This window comes from Hippoglossus hippoglossus, chromosome 14 (genome assembly GCF_009819705.1).
Source record: "Hippoglossus hippoglossus isolate fHipHip1 chromosome 14, fHipHip1.pri, whole genome shotgun sequence".
Classification (NCBI taxonomy): Eukaryota; Metazoa; Chordata; class Actinopteri; order Pleuronectiformes; family Pleuronectidae; genus Hippoglossus; species Hippoglossus hippoglossus.
Genome location: NC_047164.1, coordinates 24,627,205 through 24,647,887, shown reverse-complemented (window position 1 = coordinate 24,647,887; position 20,683 = coordinate 24,627,205). Strand labels below are relative to the sequence as shown.

At 42.5% G+C, this 20,683-nt stretch overlaps 1 protein-coding gene across 1 annotated transcript; it reads right to left on the bottom strand.

Moving 5' to 3' along the window:
* Positions 1–16,174: 16,174 nt before the first annotated feature.
* Positions 16,175–20,420, bottom strand: zgc:171929 (uncharacterized protein LOC100124596 homolog). Its single transcript, XM_034607003.1, has 4 exons — positions 19,357–20,420; positions 18,982–19,208; positions 16,911–17,100; positions 16,175–16,609 (listed from the first exon to the last, which is right to left on the bottom strand). Exons 1-4 carry the CDS (start codon positions 19,454–19,456, stop codon positions 16,287–16,289), a joined length of 840 nt encoding a protein of 279 aa, XP_034462894.1. The 5' UTR covers positions 19,457–20,420; the 3' UTR covers positions 16,175–16,286.
* Positions 20,421–20,683: the final 263 nt, after the last annotated feature.

The window sequence follows — 20,683 nt, the reverse complement described above, 5'->3', positions numbered from 1 at the left end:
TCATTAATTTCAGATGGAATTACTGTCATTTACATCATTTGAGATGTTTTTAATTTGTGATATTTGCTGAGAGGCAGATTTAACTTTAAGTTGATGAGCTAATAACCTTCCTGCTCTCTCACCATATTCATAATGACTACCCCGAGCTTGTAATAGTTGTTTTTCAACTTTGCCTGTCGACAGTAGATTATACTCCACAACATATATGTTGAAAGTTATCAAAACTTGAACTTTTACTACAAAGGGTAACAGTATTTATTCATTTTTTCCCTCTCCCTTTCTTTTTTTTAGGGGAAAAGAAAAGAGGAGCTCTCACCTTTACAATAATAGTAGCAGGCTGACAGTAACCATTTCCCCCCCCCCCCAAAAAAAAAGCTGGAGAGAAAAACAGAAAAAAAAAAAGTCTACATATCAAATGGGTAGTGTACATACATGCACGCCTGCTTCTTGGACCTTCTTTTGATGCTGTGACTTCTTTAGCCAGTTATCCATTGGTCGTAGAAGGCTTTTGCTTCTTCAGGGGTGTCGAAGTAGATGGATTCTCCTTCAAAGGTTACGTGCAGGTGGGCCGGGTGTAACAGTCCGAAGCGGACCCCCTTTCTGTACAGTTTCTGTTTAATGTCATTGAAAGCTGCTCTCTTTCTGGCAAGGGTCACACTTATGTCCTGGTAAACTCTTAAGGTCACGTTGTGGTACTTTAATTCATGTTTCATGGCCCATCTTAATAATTCTCCTTATCTGAGTAGTTGTGAAAGCACACAATAAAAGACCTGGACTTGGTGGATCCTCGTTCTGGTAGCGGTCCGGTGCGATGTGCGCGGTCAATCAGCGGAGGTGAAGTGAACAGCTCCGGCCCCAGTAAGTCCGCTATAAACTGCTTCGGTTCCCTGCCAGTCTCACTGCCCTCTGGTAGGTTCACGATGCGGAGGTTGGATCGTCGGGACCTGTTTTCCAGATCCTCCAAACGGTCTTGGAGAAGTTTGTTCTGAGACTGCATGGATTTAATGGTCGCTTCAGCCGAAGTGAGCCGCTCAAAATCTTCTCCCACTATTGTTTCTGTTGCGGTAAGACTCTTGTTGAATGAACTCACGTCCCCTCGCAGCGCATCCATAGAGGTCTGTAGTGATTGAGATGAGGCCTGTATAAGCATTGTCATATCCTCTTTCATACTGGTACGGTGGTTTTCCAGCAGCGAGGTCAGTTGTTGTATTGTGACGGGCTCGCTCTCACCTGAGGATGAGTCAGAGCCCGCAGCCATTTTAGCTAGCCTTCCAGATAGCGAAGTAGCCCGAGTTGTGTGAGTTTTTAATCCTCCTTGCTTATTATGTTTTGATGTCATTTCTTGACCCAGATGTGTTCGTAGCACGTTCGACAACTTGCTGTGCGGCAAAAGTAAAACACAAAGGAGGTCTTAAAGGTAGAATATCCAAATTAGTCGGGAGCCTCTCCATGTGCGTCAACTCAATACATCCTCACTACATCCTCTAACCGAAAGACCTCAAGTATGTCTTGATCAGTTTGAGCTTTGAAAAACTCCTCTCTGCAGCTGCCACAGTCACAGGGATCGTCACATATATCCTGAGTGCCACCCACATTTTTGGGTAGATCTCTTGCAGTCGCTTCTTGTGCAAAGAATCTAGGATCTCCATGGCGGTCATGTTGGTTGATGGTACGTCTGGGAAACTTTTCATTTCCAGGGTGTTACCACCTGGCTCAAGGCTGGCAACAAAAAGGGAGATCACACACAGATCTATCAATCAAAAGTAATTTATTCAACTAAAGTCTTACATCATATTCATTAACTAGTGAGGTGTGTAAGTATGAAGGGCATCAGTTGTGTCAGAAGTGTGTGGATGAGTGAGAATGTCGTGTGATGCGTGTTTGTTAGTGCAGCAAACCAAACAAAGGATGAAGGTTCAGGCTGGTCCGGCAGGCCCTGCTGAGAGAGAGACAGACACTCCCAGAAGAGCAGTCTTTTATGCTTTCTGGGAAGGCCCACCCAGATGGGCAGGTAGGTGGCTGTAGCTCCACCCACCAGCACAGAGCAAGGCACACAGGCAGGTAGAATAAGAGGGTCGTCACACCCCCTCCATTAAGATGGGGGTCCTCCTTTGGATCCCCAAAATCTTACCACAACTACCAAATACCTGTAGAATAGCTAAAACAACATAATAACTACGGATTTTAATTAAACACAATTAGGTATATTAATGTTAACCTGTGAATGTCTGTACCACCTGCAGGCAATCTCACCCTTGAGCATCGTGACTCCCCCCTCTGCAACTTTGGTACCTAAGAAGCAATTTAAGAGAGATGAAAACCAGAGCGGACAGAAAGAGACCCTGCAGGGAGTAAAAACACAAGTTAACTTACAGTCATAGCTCGGGACATGGCATCAGCCACCGTATTTTTCAGTTCCTTTTACATGTCGTATATTTAAATGAAATGGCTGTAGGAAAAGACACCAACGCACAAGCCTTTGATTTGGGTTTTGGAGTGAGTGGAGAAAGGTTAGGGGATTATGATCGGTGTACACCACTAAAGGTCTTACTCCACCCCCCGCATAAACCTCAAAGTGTTTCAATGCCCAGATGAGTGCCAGTGCCTCCTTTTCAATAATTGAGTAGTTTAATTGGTGTGAATTGAACTTTTTAGAAAAGAAACTCACTGGGCAGTCTCATTAGCCTGCATCAATACAGCACCAGCTCCCACCTTACTAGCATCAGTATACAGCGAGAACGGCTGGTCCATCTGTGGGGCTGCAAGGACAGGGGCAGAACACAACAATGTCTTGGCAGACTCGAAGGCTTCCTGACAAGTGAGAGACCACTCAAACTTAACCTTTGGGCTAAGAAGAGAAGTGAGTGGGGCAACCACTGTGGAAAAATCTTTACAAAACCCACGATAGTACCCCAACATACCCAAGAAACGAGAGAGTTCTTTCTTGGTTGTCGGAACAGGAAACTGATCAACTGCCAATACTTTTCCCAGGTACGTTACTGGTGCCTTAGCAAACTCACATTTTGCCAGATTAATGGTCAGACGAGCCCAGGTCAGACGGTCAAACAGTGCCCGAATGCGCTGAAGATGATTCTCCCATGTGTCACTGTAAATGACCACGTCATCCAAATACACAGCGCAGCCGACCAATCCTGACACCACCTTGTTCATTAGGCGCTGGAAGGTGGCTGGGGCATTACGTAACCCAAATGGCATAACGGTATAGGAATACAAACCACTGGATGTAATGAAGGTGGCAATCTCCCTAGCTCTGGAAGTTAAAGGAACCTGCCAGTAGCCTTTAAGTAGGTCAAACTTACTGACAAACTTAGCAGAGCCAACCTGGTCCACACAGTCCTCCATATGTGGGAGTGGAAAAGAGTCTGGCTTGGTCACCTGATTCACCTTTCGGAGAGCCGTACATGGTCTAAACGTACCATCTGGCTTCTTTACGAGTAAGCATGGGGAAGACCACCTAGATGCACATGGCTCAGCAATGTTATTTTCCAGCATATATTTGACCTCTGCTTCTAAATGCTCTCTTTTATCTGGAGACATACGATAAAAGCGTTGTCTGACTGGCTGGGCCTCTCCCACGTCAATATCATGCTCAAGAAGATGAGTACGAGAAGGTGTATCTGCGAACAGGCAGGGATAACCTTTAATAATATTCACCAACTGTTCGCTTTGGTTCAGGTAAATGATTCAATATTACGTCAAGATTGGAAAGTGACTCCGAATTTTTAAGACGCCCTTTCAACATGCCATCATCTGGTGTATAACACTCTTCCTCCAATTCCCCTGTCGGATCAAGAGGTGGAGCTGAAGGACCCAATGGAACCGCTGCAGCAACAGATGAAAACGACGACCCAGGACCTGGCACAGGGGAGCGAGCAAAGTAGGGTTTTAACAAATTAATGTGACACAACTGCACCGACTTCTTCCGGTCAGGGGTCGAGATTAAATAATTAAGGTCCGACACTTTTTGGGTCACTGTATAAGGGCCAGAGAACTTGGCCTAGAAAGGAGAGCCAACTAAAGGCAGAAGTGCCAGAACTTGATCCCCAGTACAAAATTCCCGGCGTTCCGCACGCCGATCATACAGACTCTTAATTTTATTTTGAACTGCCTATAAGTTCTCTCTCGCCATTTTATTTGCCTGATACAGCCACAGTTTGAAACCATTTACATGATCTTTTAAGTTTTTGGGGGCCTCCTTGGCTTGCCAGTCACTGTGCAGGGAGGCTAACGGGCCTCGCACTGTGTGACCAAAGACCAGGTCATTGGGACTAAAACCCAAGCTCTCTTGGGACACCTCCCTGGCAGCTAACATCTGCCAAGGTAACCCCTCCTCCCAATCACAGTCCAACTCAGTGCAATATGCACGGAGGAGGGACTTCAACGTTTGATGAAACCTTTCTAGAGCTCCCTGGCTCCGGGCATGGTATGTGCTGGACTGAGAATGTTTGACATTTAACTGGTTCAGCACTTCTGCAAACAACTTTGAAGTGAAGTTAGACCCCTGATCGGATTGAATAATTTTGGGGATACCAAAAATAGACAAACTGTGTCAGAGCTTTCACAACAGACTTGGTGGTCATGTTTCTGAGGGGATAGGCAGCAGGATAGCGCGTAGCCTGACACATCACTGTAAACAAAAAGGTACTACCAACTTTGGATCGTGGCAAGGGACCAACGCAGTCAATGATCAGATGCTCAAATGGTTGTTCAGCAACTGGAATGGGATACAGAGGGGCAGGCTTAATTATCTGATTTGGGTTTTTTTTCAATTGACATATATGGTAAGTTTTGATGAAAGCAGAGATGTCTCTTTTCAAAAGAGGCCAGTAAAAATGTCTCCTAACTCTATCATAGGTTTTTCTTACCCCTAAATGACCTGCAACGCCATCATGAGCAGTCTGTAGTACAGCGAGTCTTACACTAGAGGGCAGAACAATTTGTAAAGTTTCATCCCCCATAAAACATTCCCCCTGGGGAACCCATTTTCTCACCAACAGGCCGTCTTGGAGAAAATAACCATGGGTTGCACTCTCCACCTCATCATCCGGAAGAACCTGGTTGTACAGAGCCTGAAGTGTTGGGTCATCTTTTTGCTCTTTCACAAGGTCACTGCAAGACACAGGCAAGGGGAAAGCAGGCACAAAAGATACAGACTCTTTTCTTATCGGAATGTTGAAAACAGGAATCCCCACTGGCACGGCTCGTAGTGCGTGTCACTGCACAGGTGGGAAGTACCACAGAAGGGGTTTTGGGGGACTCAGAATTTCCTACTTGGGAGGATAGAGTGTCCACTGGCACATCAGGCCACACTCGACTGCCAGCCAGGTCATTTCCTAAGATGACATGCACTCCCCCCATAGGCAAAGAAGGATGCACTCCCATGATCACATCACCTTGCACCAGATTTGACACTAGTGTCAGTTTATGCTGAGGAGCAGAGAAGACCGTCAAACCCATCCCTCTGACCTCAACACTGGAACCAGTGTCTGTCTCAGGAGAGAATGTCAACACAGATTCCACAATAAATGAGTCCAGAGCCCCTGAATCTCTTAATATCTTGACAGGTACTTTCCTCTCACTCCCGACCAGTGAAACAACCATTAGACACAAATGCAGCATAACCAGGGTCAACCTCCTCATGAGCTGAGGAACGTGTCTGTTCTTGAGCCCAAACCGGAACCTCAATTACTGACTTTAACGAAGACGGATTAGTGTGTGCCTGCACGGGGGCAATGACACGGCTTCTTTCTTCGGCATGAAGAGACACAGCAGCCGCAGATGATTTTTTTCTCAGCACTGGACACTCATTTCGCCAGTGACCCTTTCCATAACAGTAATTACAGACGCGATTTGGGTCAAGCTTTCCCCGTAAACGCTGCTCTGCTTTAAAGGGGACATAGCATGCAAATTCCACTTTGTTAGTGCTTCTACAGGTTAATGTGGGTATCTGGCATGTCTACCAACCCAAAAACTCTGGAAAAAAAACACTCGCGCGTTTTGTTATGGTTCCTCTAAGTCAGAAACGTCATGCTTGAGTGACTCGAATGAGCTTCCTGTGTATTGTGTTGTAACAATACACTGGAAGTCTCCCTACATGGCCTTGGCCCACCCCCCACCTCATCCCCCCGCCCCCCCACACTCGTTACGCCGGGTTTACACCGGACGCAGCGAGGCTGCGAGGCAGCGCAGTGCCGTTCCCAAGCGCGCAGCCGCCTGGCTGTTCACACGGGACACGCATTTCTCCGCGCTGGTCAGCCCGCGATTCACTCACATGTGGCATTTGTCTGGATCGTTGGGACTGGGACTCATCTGCCAATCTAGCAACATCTGTAACCCTGCTTACTTGCTTTTCCTGAATGTAGGTAACAACACGGTCAGGCAAAGTATTTTTGAACTGTTCCAGCAAGATTAGTTCTTGAAGATCCTCCATAGTATTAACCTGAGAAGTGAGTGGATAAATCACGAGCAAACTCAGTGTGAGACTGCTTCTCTTTTCTGAGTAATCTGAACCGCTGACGATAAGCTTCCGGTACCAATTCATATGTCCTAAGTACAGCAGCTTTAACCAACTGGTAGCTACCACTATCAGTGACACTCAAGGCTGAGAAAGCTCCTGGGCCTTGCCAGTGAGCACACATTGAAGCAATAGGGTACGCTCCATGTCCGACCAATTTCATGCCTCTGCTAAACGCTCAAACAACACAAAGAAAATGTCAGGGTCCCTTTCATTAAACTTAGGAACTAACCGTAAGTTGACAGCAACATCAAATGACGGAATAGGAGGAACAAACGATTCTGACTCTCCAAACTTCTGTGGCTTAGCCTGAAGCTTTCCTTCACTCATAAGCTCCAACTTATATCGCTCCAACTCTAACTGTTGTCTTGCCTGAACATGGGCTAGTTCAGCCTCCCGAAGATGGGCATCTTGTCTTAACTTTTCTAACTCCAGAGTATTTTGATGTTCCTGTTGCAGTTGTAGCAAGATAAGCTCTTTTTGTTGCTCAAATGTCAATCCAACCCTAAGTCCAGTCAAAACCGGAGCCATTTGACATTTTAACTGGCCCAGTTTCCCTGGTGGAGGCTACATCCGAAACACTATCCATTACTTCCGGTGCTTTTAAACCAGTTCACCTGCAACCTAGAGGCACTTATCCAACAAGCAATTACTACAAACTAATACAAAGTGTTCCACTACTAACTAACAGGGTGACAGGCTGCTTTAAATAAGGAACCCCATCCCTCTGACTAACTGCCTAACCAGTTCTAGCTGAGTAACTCATCCCTAGACTTCATGCAGGTTAGTGGCAGGATAAATTAAGCACAAAACCCAGTAAACCGGTTAACCTTCAGCACGCTGAAAATCACCTAGACAGTCATGGAAGTGCCCCCGAGCAACTGCTCTAACCACTTACTGCACAAAAACAACAAACTAAAACAAAAAAAGGATCAATGAGAGACAGCTACTGCCCCTTATTGCTTATGCCTAACAGGAAATAAGGGTTCCAAATTACTTAGCAGCCCTTACCTCTGCCAGCAGGTTCAGCAAAATACAATTTAACCAAACATTGTGTGGAAAAACTCCCTTTAACAAAAGCTACATTTACCACTTTAGCAATACTAATCCTTTCCTATCCCGGAGATCACACACAGATCTATCAATCAAAAGTAATTTATTCAACTGAACTCTTACATCATATTCATTAACTAGTGAGGTGTGTAAGTAGTAAGAAGTGTGTGGATGAGTGAGAATGTCGTGTGATGCGTGTTTGTTAGTGCAGCAAACCAAACAAAGGATGAAGGTTCAGGCTGGTTCAGCAGGCCCTGCTGAGAGAGAGAGACACTCCCAGAAGAGCAGTCTTTTATGCTTTCTGGGAAGCCCAGATGGGCAGGTAGGTGGCTGTAGCTCCACCCACCAGCACAGAGCAAGGCACACAGGCAGGTAGAATAAGAGGGTCGTCACAAGGGCGAGTTGTTTTCCATTTATGTCTGACTGTCCACCATAACTTAGTGCTGGTGCTGCTCAGTGCTTCACATTTCTGCTCCATCTCTGCCTTTGTCATATTGGAGAAGTTCACAAGCACACAAAACATCTCCTGAACCTCACCCAAGGTCTTGAACCTCTCCTGCAGAGACCCTATGGCGACATCAACCACAACATTAAAAAATGTAGCCTCCATCCTCCTCAGTGCATCACTGATGGGCTCATCCGGACATTAATATGTGAATTGTCTGCATGTGGACAGTAGCCTCTTCTCTCTCAGGACTGCATCCACATTCATGTCCTCACACATCTCTCTAGCTGAAACATGAGCTGAAGCAAAGCCGGTGAGTCTGTAATTTATTAAGAAAGTTTTTGCCTTTCCACCCAAATCCGATACGACATCCAATTGCATAGAGGCAGACTGCATCAGCTTACTGTTACCACCTGACTCAAGACTGGCAACAAAAAGGGAGATCACACACAGATCGACCAGTCAAAAGTAGTTTATTCAACTGAACTCAAACATCATATTCATTAACTAGTGAGGTGTGTAAGTATGAAGGGCATCAGTGGTGTCAGAAGTGTGTGGATGAGTGAGAATATCATGTGATACGTGTTTGTTAGTGCAGCAAACCAAACAAAGGATCCAGGTTCAGGCTGGTGCAGCAGGCCCTGCTGAGAGAGAGACAGACACTCCCAGAAGAGCAGACTTATATGCATTCTGGGAAGGCCCACCCCGATGGGCAGGTAGGTGGCTGTAGCTCCACCCACCAGCACAGAGCAAGGCACACCGGCAGGCAGAATGAGAGGGTCGTCACATTACTCACTCTTTCAATGCTAGTGAGAATATCGTACCAGACCACTGAGCAGATGGAGAAGCGAAAGGATCCAATTTCCTCACCTGACGCCTGGGCCTCAATTCTTACTGTAGGATCTGTTGCCTTCTCTTTGACCTCCAGCAGAGCTTCTCTCACTTGTGGGGCCTGGTACCTTACTGCCTCCACACTGTTAACACGGCTCTCCCACCTAGTCTCTGGCATGACTTCAGTGTCATTTCTACGTGATTTTTTAAGATGGACCATCTCTGGGTGGATGCTGAAAATAGAGTGAACATCTTATGTAAATAGCCAAAATAACCAATCGCCTCTTGTGAGCTTCGTGCAGCATCTGCCACCACCAGGTTTAATGTGTGAGCTGCACATGGCACAAATAAAGCTCTGGGGTTGATTGCCAGTAATCTGGCCTGTACACCTTTCCTTTTATCCTTCATATTTGCACTATTATCATATGACTGCCCTCTGCAGTCATCAAAAGGTATGTTCAGCTCTTCCAGCCTCTTCAAGATGAGAGCCGATAGCTCTTCTCCTGTGGAAGCTTCAGCTTCAAGGAAGTCCATGAAATGCTCCTTCACCTGTGGCTTGTTCTCCCCGGACACAATCCTGATGATAACTGAGAGTTGCTCGGTATGGCTTATGTCTGGGGTGCAATCCAGTATTATTGAAAAATACTTGCTGAGTTTGATCTCCCCTACAATTGCCTCCATGATCTTCCCATTAATGGCACTTATCAATTCATTTTGTATGTTTTTTCCAAGGTAAGTTGCCATGCTCCCTACTCCACTCTCAAGCATCTGTAAATGCTGTTTTAAAACTGGATCAAATTTGGCCATGAGCTCCATTTCTTTCAAGAAGTTGCCATTGTTGTGTTGGTAGAGTGTGTCCGTGGATCCTCTCAGGGCCATTTTCTCTCGGCACGGGACTGGATAATCGCCACCATCCTTTTCAGCACTTCACGCCACCTCTTCCTCTCTGTTTCAATGAGTGCCATTGCCTGGTTGTCTATCGCTTGAACAGTTTCAAGGTGAATCTCCAAATCTTTCCACATCTTCATACATTGGTGATGCTTAGGGCTATTTTCATGGGATTTTAAAACCTGGGTGGCATTCTTCCAATCATTAAGTCCTTCACTAACCAGCTTAAAATCCTTCTGTGAAAACAACTTGCAGCAAAAGCAAAACAGACTACACTTTTTCTTTGAGTAGAAGCCAGCTTCTAATTACTTTCTCACTATGTTGAGTATAAGTAATCATGATGGCAACTCCGTCCATCCTCTCTTTTAGGGAAAATATAATCCCTCTCAACCTTATAAGGTCCTCTGATGATTAATTCTGTCCTAACTTTATCAGGGATCCAGTGGTGGTGGTTTGACAGGCTCACCAACAGCAGGGATAGATTCAGAAGTAGAAGAACCTGTGGTTTTTCCAGCAGCAACTGGTGACACTGTGGATGCAAATGAGCAGCTAGGGTCCTCTTCAGTACTAGTAAAAGTGGAAGTAGCCAGAGAGCTTCGTGTTTCATCAGAATCGAATTGCGAAGAGGTAGATGGAGAGGTCCGGGGTAAATGATAATGGTCTTCACAGGCGACTGACCTACGCAAGCCTATAGCCACCACCCCCGCCAAAAGAGATTGTGTGCTTGTGTGTGTCTGTCTGTTTAGACAAAACTGAGAAATGTGTGGAATAAGTAAATAATTAAAGATGGGGAAATTGAAACTCTATTTAAAAAATAGAACAGACCCCGAACCCATCGCTGCAGATCGCGAGCCGTGCAGAAGAAGAGGTCAGCTCTGTCATTTGAAAATGTCAACAAGCTAGTTTGCCTAAGTAACTGGTTAAAAGAAAAGTAGACTATGAATTGGTTGACTGGAGTCATGTCACACTACACGGTTACACACAGTTTTAAGGAATGTTATTCAATTAAGTGTGTGAAAAGGACTGTTCACTTTTTTAAAGACACTTATGACATTCAGTTTGTTATTCAGCTTTCAGTCCACTCAATGTAATGTTGTATTTATTTGGGTGAAATGTTACTTTACAATTTACAAACAAGCTGTTTATATTTACTTTGTAGCAGAAGTTATTGAAACAGATTCTCAAGTGCTTGTCTTCTATTTAAGTTGGCAGTTTATGGATGTTGTGGGCAATGCCAAGCACTCCCTGGGACCTTTTAGTCAGTCTAATGATGAGGCACTTTAATCAGTTAAATCTCTGTACAGTTATAAAGTAGAGCCCAGTTTCAGCTTAGAGGTGGTGGTTGACACACACAGGTGCCCGTGATGAGCAGGTTAAAAGAAAAGGAAGACTTCATGACTGGATTCATTTGACACAAGTTCCAAGTAATGTATTTCTGTGTGAAAAGGGACTGTTCACTTTGTCTCTTCAAAGACACTATGGCATTCATTTTCTTATTAAACCTTAAGCCTACTCAATGTAAAATTCATGTGGGTAAAATGTCATTTTACAAACAATTTACAGGCAAGCCAAAGTTATTTTGTAATGGTTGTGGTTGTCTGCTAATTAAGTTTGCAGTTTATGGGTGTTGTTGCTCAGTGAATTAAGATATTCGAATTGGCAAATCATTGGCTATTGACAGATTTGGGAAGCCCATGCGCCTTAGCCGAGATGCCGGTGTGACAGGCATGTCACAGGGTGGAGGGGTTTGCCTGTACATCAACCAAAAGTACTGCAAAAATCTTCTCGTCAGAGCACAAAGGCTGTTGAACTGTTGTCCGTGTCTCTGTGCCCGCCATACTTGCCCAAGTTCCCTCAAATATTTGTCTCAGTCGTTTACATTCACCTAAAAGCAAATGTGGATAAAGCCTCAGAGTCTACAGACAACACAAAGACAGTAGTCAATGTGTCCTTTTTTTTATTCTCGGTGACTTTACTTACTGCTGTCTAAAAAAGACAAAGAATCTTTGATCAACATGTTAAGTGCCCGACGAGGGTCAACAAAACGCTGGACTTGTATTATGGTTCAATCAATCAATCAAATTTTATTTGTATAGCCCATATTCACAAATCACAATTTGTCTCATAGGGTTTAGTAAAGAAAACCTACAAAAGAGTAAAGAAAACCTACAAAAAAAACCTATTTCCAGGGGGAAGAAAACGTGGAAACCTCAGAGAGAGCCACAGTGAGGGCTTTGAGGGATGTTATTCAATTAAGTGTGTGAAAAGGACTGTTCACTTTTTTAAAGACACTTATGACATTCAGTTTGTTATTCAGCTTTCAGTCCACTCAATGTAATGTTGTATTTATTTGGGTGAAATGTTACTTTACAATTTACAAACAAGCTGTTTATATTTACTTTGTAGCAGAAGTTATTGAAACAGATTCTCAAGTGCTTGTCTTCTATTTAAGTTGGCAGTTTATGGATGTTGTGGGCAATGCCAAGCACTCCCTGGGACCTTTTAGTCAGTCTAATGATGAGGCACTTTAATCAGTTAAATCTCTGTACAGTTATAAAGTAGAGCCCAGTTTCAGCTTAGAGGTGGTGGTTGACACACACAGGTGCCCGTGATGAGCAGGTTAAAAGAAAAGGAAGACTTCATGACTGGATTCATTTGACACAAGTTCCAAGTAATGTATTTCTGTGTGAAAAGGGACTGTTCACTTTGTCTCTTCAAAGACACTATGGCATTCATTTTCTTATTAAACCTTAAGCCTACTCAATGTAAAATTCATGTGGGTAAAATGTCATTTTACAAACAATTTACAGGCAAGCCAAAGTTATTTTGTAATGGTTGTGGTTGTCTGCTAATTAAGTTTGCAGTTTATGGGTGTTGTTGCTCAGTGAATTAAGATATTCGAATTGGCAAATCATTGGCTATTGACAGATTTGGGAAGCCCATGCGCCTTAGCCGAGATGCCGGTGTGACAGGCATGTCACAGGGTGGAGGGGTTTGCCTGTACATCAACCAAAAGTACTGCAAAAATCTTCTCGTCAGAGCACAAAGGCTGTTGAACTGTTGTCCGTGTCTCTGTGCCCGCCATACTTGCCCAAGTTCCCTCAAATATTTGTCTCAGTCGTTTACATTCACCTAAAAGCAAATGTGGATAAAGCCTCAGAGTCTACAGACAACACAAAGACAGTAGTCAATGTGTCCTTTTTTTTATTCTCGGTGACTTTACTTACTGCTGTCTAAAAAAGACAAAGAATCTTTGATCAACATGTTAAGTGCCCGACGAGGGTCAACAAAACGCTGGACTTGTATTATGGTTCAATCAATCAATCAAATTTTATTTGTATAGCCCATATTCACAAATCACAATTTGTCTCATAGGGTTTAGTAAAGAAAACCTACAAAAGAGTAAAGAAAACCTACAAAAAAAACCTATTTCCAGGGGGAAGAAAACGTGGAAACCTCAGAGAGAGCCACAGTGAGGGCTTTGAGGGATTTACAACATTGATAAGAAGAAACAGTTTGTAACATAATGGAAAGTGTGTCAGTATTTATTTGTACATATGAAAATGTCTGATAGAGATGAAGGGAGCAGAACAAGTCTGTCCAAACTAACTGACTGTTTGTCTGCCATTAATGAGTGGCTGAGCAAGAATTTCATAAAAAACAAGATAAAAGTGAGATCTTCCTAGTTGGCCCAAAAAAACATTTGGCCTCACAGACACAACCACACGTAAAAAAAAAATCCTTGTCCCATTTCTGATTTTGACCTCAATTTTACATTACAGCTGTGTCTGAAATCCCTCAATAATCACTATGTTTTCCACTATATAGTTCACCATTTTGTAGTGCTGTCCGTATGCTGAGGGTAGTTGGATGTTTTACTACGAGTTTAGAAACCTGATGGCCTGGTGGTTCGTGCAACCAGCAAGAGAGCAGGCAAGATCATTGCTGACCCTTCCCATCCCGGTCACCACCTATTCCAGAGACTCCCATCCGGCAAAAGGTTCCGGGCTATCAAGACCAAATCCTTGCGCCACCTGAACAGTTTCTTCCCCATGGCAGTGGGGCTCACAAACAAGCCCCTGCATCACACTGACTCTGGGTCCCCCCCCCGCACGCATGCACGTACACACACACAAATGCACTACAGTGTAATTTATATACTATTGGCACTACCCTAATACCAAATCACTGCACCTTAGTACCGCACGTGCCCAATAACTTATTGTTCTTTCTACTTATATATATTGTTTTCTACTTATATATTGTTGTTTTTATGTCCGATGCACCAACCACACCAAGTCAATTTCCTGTATGTGAAAATATACTTGGCCAATAAAAGAATTCTGATTCTGATTCTGATGGCCTGTTGGTAGAAATTTCTCCTACGTCTGGTGATGCGTGCAGCCCTGCTCCTGTACCATCTGCCACATTGCAAAAGAGAGAAGATTCTGCATGCTGGATGGCTGTGGTTCTTGATTATTCTATATGCCTTCCGCAGACCCGACTGGTGGTAGCTGTCCTCAAGGGCCGGGAGTCTTTTTTCTGTGATGTGCTGTGCCACCTCTACCACTCTCTGTAGGGATTTGCAGCTATGAGCAGGACAGTTCCCAAAAAGGTCTGTGATTAAGCCCATCAGGAAGCTCTCGATGTTGCAACAGAAGAAGTTTGTGGGGATGCTGGTGTCCATACCAAATTTCCTCAGTATCCTATGGAAAATAACCGTTGATGACCTTCTTGAACTTGGTGTCTGTGTTAAGCATCCAGGAGAGGTCCTTAGTGATGAGCACGCAGAGGAACGTGAAGCTGCTTACCCTCTCGATTTCGGCATCACCAATTTGGAAGGGGGGGGGGGGGGTCCACCTCCCCGCTTTCTTCTACAATCATCTTGTTTGTCTTGCTGACATTGAGAAATTAACTATTAACCGTGTTGTTTCTGTGCTGTGATGGATTATAAATCCTGATTGAAAGTCTTCAAACAAACTGTTATTGTGCAAGTAATCGCATAACTGGTTAGCAACAGCTTTTTCAAGGATTTGGGAAATGAATGGAAGGTTGAATGGCTCTATAATTAGATAAATAAATTGGTCTCAAGAGTGAGCTTTTTAAGTAAATGGATAAGTACCTTCTTTTAAAAGCCTGCGGTATGTAGCCAGTTAATAGAGACATATTAATCTGATTTAAAATGGAACTACCAATTAGAGGAAGAACTTCCCTAAAAGGGTATAATCGACAAGTTGATTGTTTAGAGGAGGAGTCTAGTAAGGTCATCTCAGAAAAATCAATTGAAGAAACGTGATCTAAATATAAACCTGGTGCTACTGCTGGTTCTGAGTCTAAGGTTTAGGATAGTGTTTCTGTGCTATTGATAGGAGAGATGGTGAACCTTTCCCCCTTTTTCCCTATATATACTGTATATATCCCCATATATATATATATATATATATATATATATATACACTGATTTTCTATGCTTTTTACTACAATTGTAAACTTAAAGAACTTTTGTTTGAACTTCATTTGGGCACACAGCCATGGAAATCTGAGTGCCACTTAAACCTCTTCACTGTTATGCCACCAGTGTATTTATTTGTATATCATAGAGTGCTGAAATTAATCGTCAGCCTACGTCGACCAATCACATTAGATAAAAAAAAAACATAAATCAATACCTATTTGCTTCAAATAAAAGTGGGAGTGTCCGGGGCACAGAGAGCTGCGTCCCATGGAAAATTTACAACAACCAGTTAAAGAGCAGCCACAGGTCCTGTGGTAGCCAAAACTTTAAGGACTCACATTAACTCTTGTTTGGCCGACGTCCCACACCCGGAAGTACATGTATTTAGACAGAAATTAGACAAATATAATTTGAAATGCTCACAGGTGCTTACGGTCAACCAGGCGCATTGTACAAGTAAACTATTATTATCTAATTAAATTATGTTTAACATGTCTAAATAGACTTCTTTGACTCAGGATGTTGGAGGGGGCGGCGCCCCAGCCACCCATATTGACAAGCTGCCACTGGTTTCATGTAGTTTCAAAAGAAGTTATTTATTTATTTTATTCATTTCAGCCATTTTCGCCTATGGTTTAGGTCTGGAACTTGCGAATGCGTCGGTCTAAATTGGTGGTTGTGGAACTTGCGCATGCATACGTCTAAAAAGGGGGGCTTTGCGGATGTGTACGCCTAAAACGGTGGGGCACAGGCACGCTCCAGCTCTGCAGGTGGAGAATATTGGTCAAACCTGCCATTACCAAGGAAATAACAGGGGACAGGGGTTTTTAAATTGCTGACATTTTGTATCGTTTTAAGTCTGTATATTTGCTATTTTTAAATTAAAAGACATATAACATTGAAAAATATGTTCTATGTAATGATGGAATAAAAACATTAACAATACTTTTTTATCCTTTACTTTTATTATAGTCATGGACACATCTTGAAAACTTACAACTAAAAAAAAACAGGTATTATTGATGGCTAGTGGTTCAGCTTCAGTACAATCTAATTTATAATCATAAGCATAATGAACCCTACATGTAGTATGCAGGGGTTGAGTACAGCAAATAGGGACTGAGTTTACAGTCTGTTGATGCAAAGCTGCTGTTGTCATGGGACTGGCGGCGGTAGTACCTGCGGAGGGCGGGACTACCGGGGTGGCACTGTCTCACATGAAGGAAATACTCATCAGGGCGGCTTGAGGTGTAACCACAATCCTCACACACAAAAATCTTGGAGCGTCTCTGGCGATAGGCATACTGTTGGTGAACGCTGTGAATCTTCCTCATATGGGACTCCAGAGAGCAGCGCTGAGTGAAGGCTTTCTCACACAACTCACACTTGTAGGGACGGATACCTGCAGCAGTGGATAACAAAAGCATTTTTTCTCTTGGCATATTTGTATGGATGCACTTCAGAGTGGTTTTGCAGTTCGGTGAGAAATTTCGCCAAGATTTTTCACTGTAGTTCTAAATTCATGTGTGTCTAAATCTATTTACAGTCATATTATAGGGGCCTTCTTTATGGTGACAAAAAGCAAGTCCCCATAACATAAATCATTACATTTTAAGCTGAAAACAGGATGTTGATGTAAGTCAATATAATATCCTTTGAATTTCTGTATGTGTGTGTGTGTGTGTATAATGCTGATTACTGACCTGTGTGTGTTCGCATATGCCTTTTGAGGTCGAAGGTATCGTTGAATCCTTTGCCACAGAATCGACAAGGATGTCTCTTCACCAAGCTGTGGCACTTGAGGTGGCGGGTTAACATGCGCTGCAGAGGGAATATCTTGTGGCACAATGAGCACACAAAGTCGCCTGAGTCTGGGGAAGGACGAGGACGGGGCTGATAGGGAGAGATACAAACTTAATGAATACTATACGGAACCAGAGCCATCCTACCCAGCTACATTATTGTGCACTGGCAAAATGAGAGGACCAATTACAGATGCTAGTAATCCTCTTTATGATGATGAGAACACTGGCTTCAGGAGGATGTGGCATACTAATTTCACTCAGCAGGTATTTCTGAACTTTAATACAGATGAGCTGACAACCAAAATTCTAAATCTAATCAGCTGTGTAGCATGCTCTGACAGAAGGTAGAGTGGAATGAAACACTGCATTGAATGTTTTACTGTGTATGTCAACAACATGTTTATTGTTATGTTATTTGAAATTTTTTGAGTATCCCAATTTTCTAAATCAAATTTTGAATAAGGATAATTTGACTTTTAGTGCATTGAACTTGCTATGTTACTCCCAATCCTTTCTACAAGTAAATTTCACTCAAATGAATAAGTTTCTCTAATATATATAATCTGAGTCTATTATCATATTTAGTAAATAAAATGTGTTGCCTCACATTTCAACATGTCAACTTGTTAACAGTGTTTGATTAAATTAAATTGTCATTCCATTATTATTAATCTTTTTTACTATTTGAATCAACTAAAGTTATCCCGACTGCATCATCACAATTGCTAATTGCCTCCAGGTTAATTCATTTATGACTTAATTTACTTTTCAAAAAACAAACAAACTACAGCACACGTGTGAAGTTGCTAAAAACCTTCTGTGCTGCCAAAACATAAAACAAAACAACAGATTCTGTGCCTCCTTCATAAAGTTAATTGCATCATCTCTCTCCCATTTATCATACATCTCCGTGCCAAATCTCTGTGATTCTGGTTTTGTCTGCACGATCACTGGAATGACATCACTTTCTTCATTTTGAGCTGTTACATCCTCCAACTCATTGCAGTTTTCACAGCTGCTGCCTATCCATGGATTTTAGGGGATTTTTCAAGAACAGCAGTTTGCACTCTTTTCATAAGAAGCATCACATTGTCATCTATCTAATAATTGATGCATTACTTTTAACTCGAAATCTACTGCGAAACTAGGTCAGTTTGTTCTATTGGTTGTTATTTACTCTTTTCTTTTGGTGGGGGGTTACTGTTAAACATACAGCTTCAGCTCTTTTCAACCATGATGACATCTCAAGGGGTCTAAGCACCAAATAGACACATTTATATCATACCACTTTCTCCACGTTTTGCATGACAATAAAATGTTGTTCATTCATCAACTGAAATCTCTCCTCATTTAAATACCATTTAAAGGTCAAATCAATAAAAAGCCAAGAGGCATGTATTTTAAAATCAGATATATAATACCTGTAATAATATGTAATATATAATGCTGTTAACAGCATTATCTGTGTTCTCTCTACAAGCCAACACTAATCTAGAATTATAATATACCAAAGGCAAAGAAAACACACACTTTTCAAATTATTTTATCAGCTGTTACGTGTAAAATCATTCATTTGATTTATTTTCTTGAAGACAAGAATGACAAAAGCACTTTTTCTAATGTAAGGAACAATTATAGGATCTAAGGATTGTATTAAAATGAGTTGGCTCCCCTACATGTCATTTAAAAAAAGGGAGGAATTCCATCAGGTCCTCATATTTAAACATGAACGTTAATTGGGTTGATCAATTTGTCCTCAGCAGTTTCATTGGAGAAAATGTTCATTTTACAATCTATAGTAAAATCGCAAGTCTCAAATGTCAGATAAAAGTACCAAGTGTGCATGGGTCCTAAAGCCCATTTGAATCCTCTGTCCTTTATTTGCTCTGCTCTGTAAGCTTTTCAGGGGGAAAATGACAATATTTAAGGGTGATATTGACAATACTTGAAAAAAAAAGTGTGACCTTACCTTTGCACTGCTGACTGGTGCCAGGATACTGTGATGGTAGAAAGAGCCCGGAAGCATCAGTGTGGACCAGTCCAGCCTGGCGTCAGCCCCTGGCCCTCCTGATCCTGCCAGAGGCACTGGCAGGATCATTCTTGGTGCTACCCCTAAAGTGGCTACTGACTGAGGCACAGTGGAAGGATGTTGGGGGCCAGGATTGCAGGGTATCTGCTCATTAATGTTTTCACTCACTGCAACGGAATAAAACATCTATTCATTAGTACATTTAGTAAATATCAGGTTAAATAAATAATACAAACTAACAGGGTTGACCCACCATGTATGTTACTGCTTTCCTTTGACAGCTGAAAATAGACTAAAGGTTCTTGAAATTCTTACCTTCTATACTGTCTTCTTTCCACCCATGCTGTTCTGGCTCTTTCCATTGCCATGCTCCACATGTCCCACGTTTCTTTTTAACAAGGAAAGACCTCGGCATGATAAAGATTCTTTCTGTCCTTCTCTACTTCTTCAGTCCTATCTACTTGATCTGTCATCGGTGGGGAACTCCTAGAGCTGTGTATTGTGGGAGGTTAGAGGCAGTCAGTGTTTTGACTGGAGTACACCTGTGTTGACTATGCGCATGTGCCATTTTAACTGGCCCCCCACTGGTTTTGCATGTCAGGTAGTGAGAATCCGGGGAGCTTCACATTCAAGTGGTCCTTGACATGCAAAGTTTGGCCCCAGACCAAGCCCTGGCCCCACACAAAGGGCACGGTCTGAGTAACAGGAGCAAACAGGGGAGCCACAGCTTTAACTGCTAGGTAAATCAGACCTTTCTCTTTCTCCTCTGTTCTGTCTGTTGCAATTGTGGGACTACAGAGCTTCTAGAAATACATTCAAAGGCCATTCACATACTGACAAGATGTCAAGCACTTGTTCATTGACTGTGATGTTTACATAATTGCACATACATGATGGCACTTTCGATCCTGTGTGGTTCCCAGCCACTCACACAGTGCATGCTGGGATCGACAGCATGCACTCGGCCCCTGCCACTTTGAATGGAAAAAGGTTGTATAGAGAATGAATGAGGGAATTAAAATGTCCAAAACTATTAAATCTTCTCGAGGCTCACATATATATGACTTATTAATGTATCACTTTAATGATGAGAAATCCTGCTCATTGAGAATGACAGATTGTGAAAGTAAACTGCTTATCCTTTTCCAAATGTTTGCACAGTCAGTTATACTAAAGAGGAATGAACTGCAGGCATCTTCATCTTATTTCACTGGATCTGCATGGCAAATACAAATGTGGCCCGGGACTAAAGCCCATCATGCAAATATCGGTAGAGGTCACTCCAAGAACATAAGGAGGATAATGTGGTACAAACTGTACAACAGTTTAAACACACCTTAGCCCTTCATTATAACTGCATTTATCGACTAACATGCTGAATTCCAACACATTGGTAATACCTAACATTTATTCACATTATTAACATTTATTCACATGTACAATGAAGAAGAAAAAATACAAACTGGTAAAATGAAGCAGCTGCAGACTGATGTCTTCCACTTTGTCAGTGGTGGTCAGTGGGATTTTGAAAACAATGTTTTTCAACATTATTCAAATTGTAAATAATAGAAAAACTAAATCCTATTGCTTGGATAAAGTGCTTGCGGTAAAATTGTAAAATTTTGGTAATTATTGTCAGTTT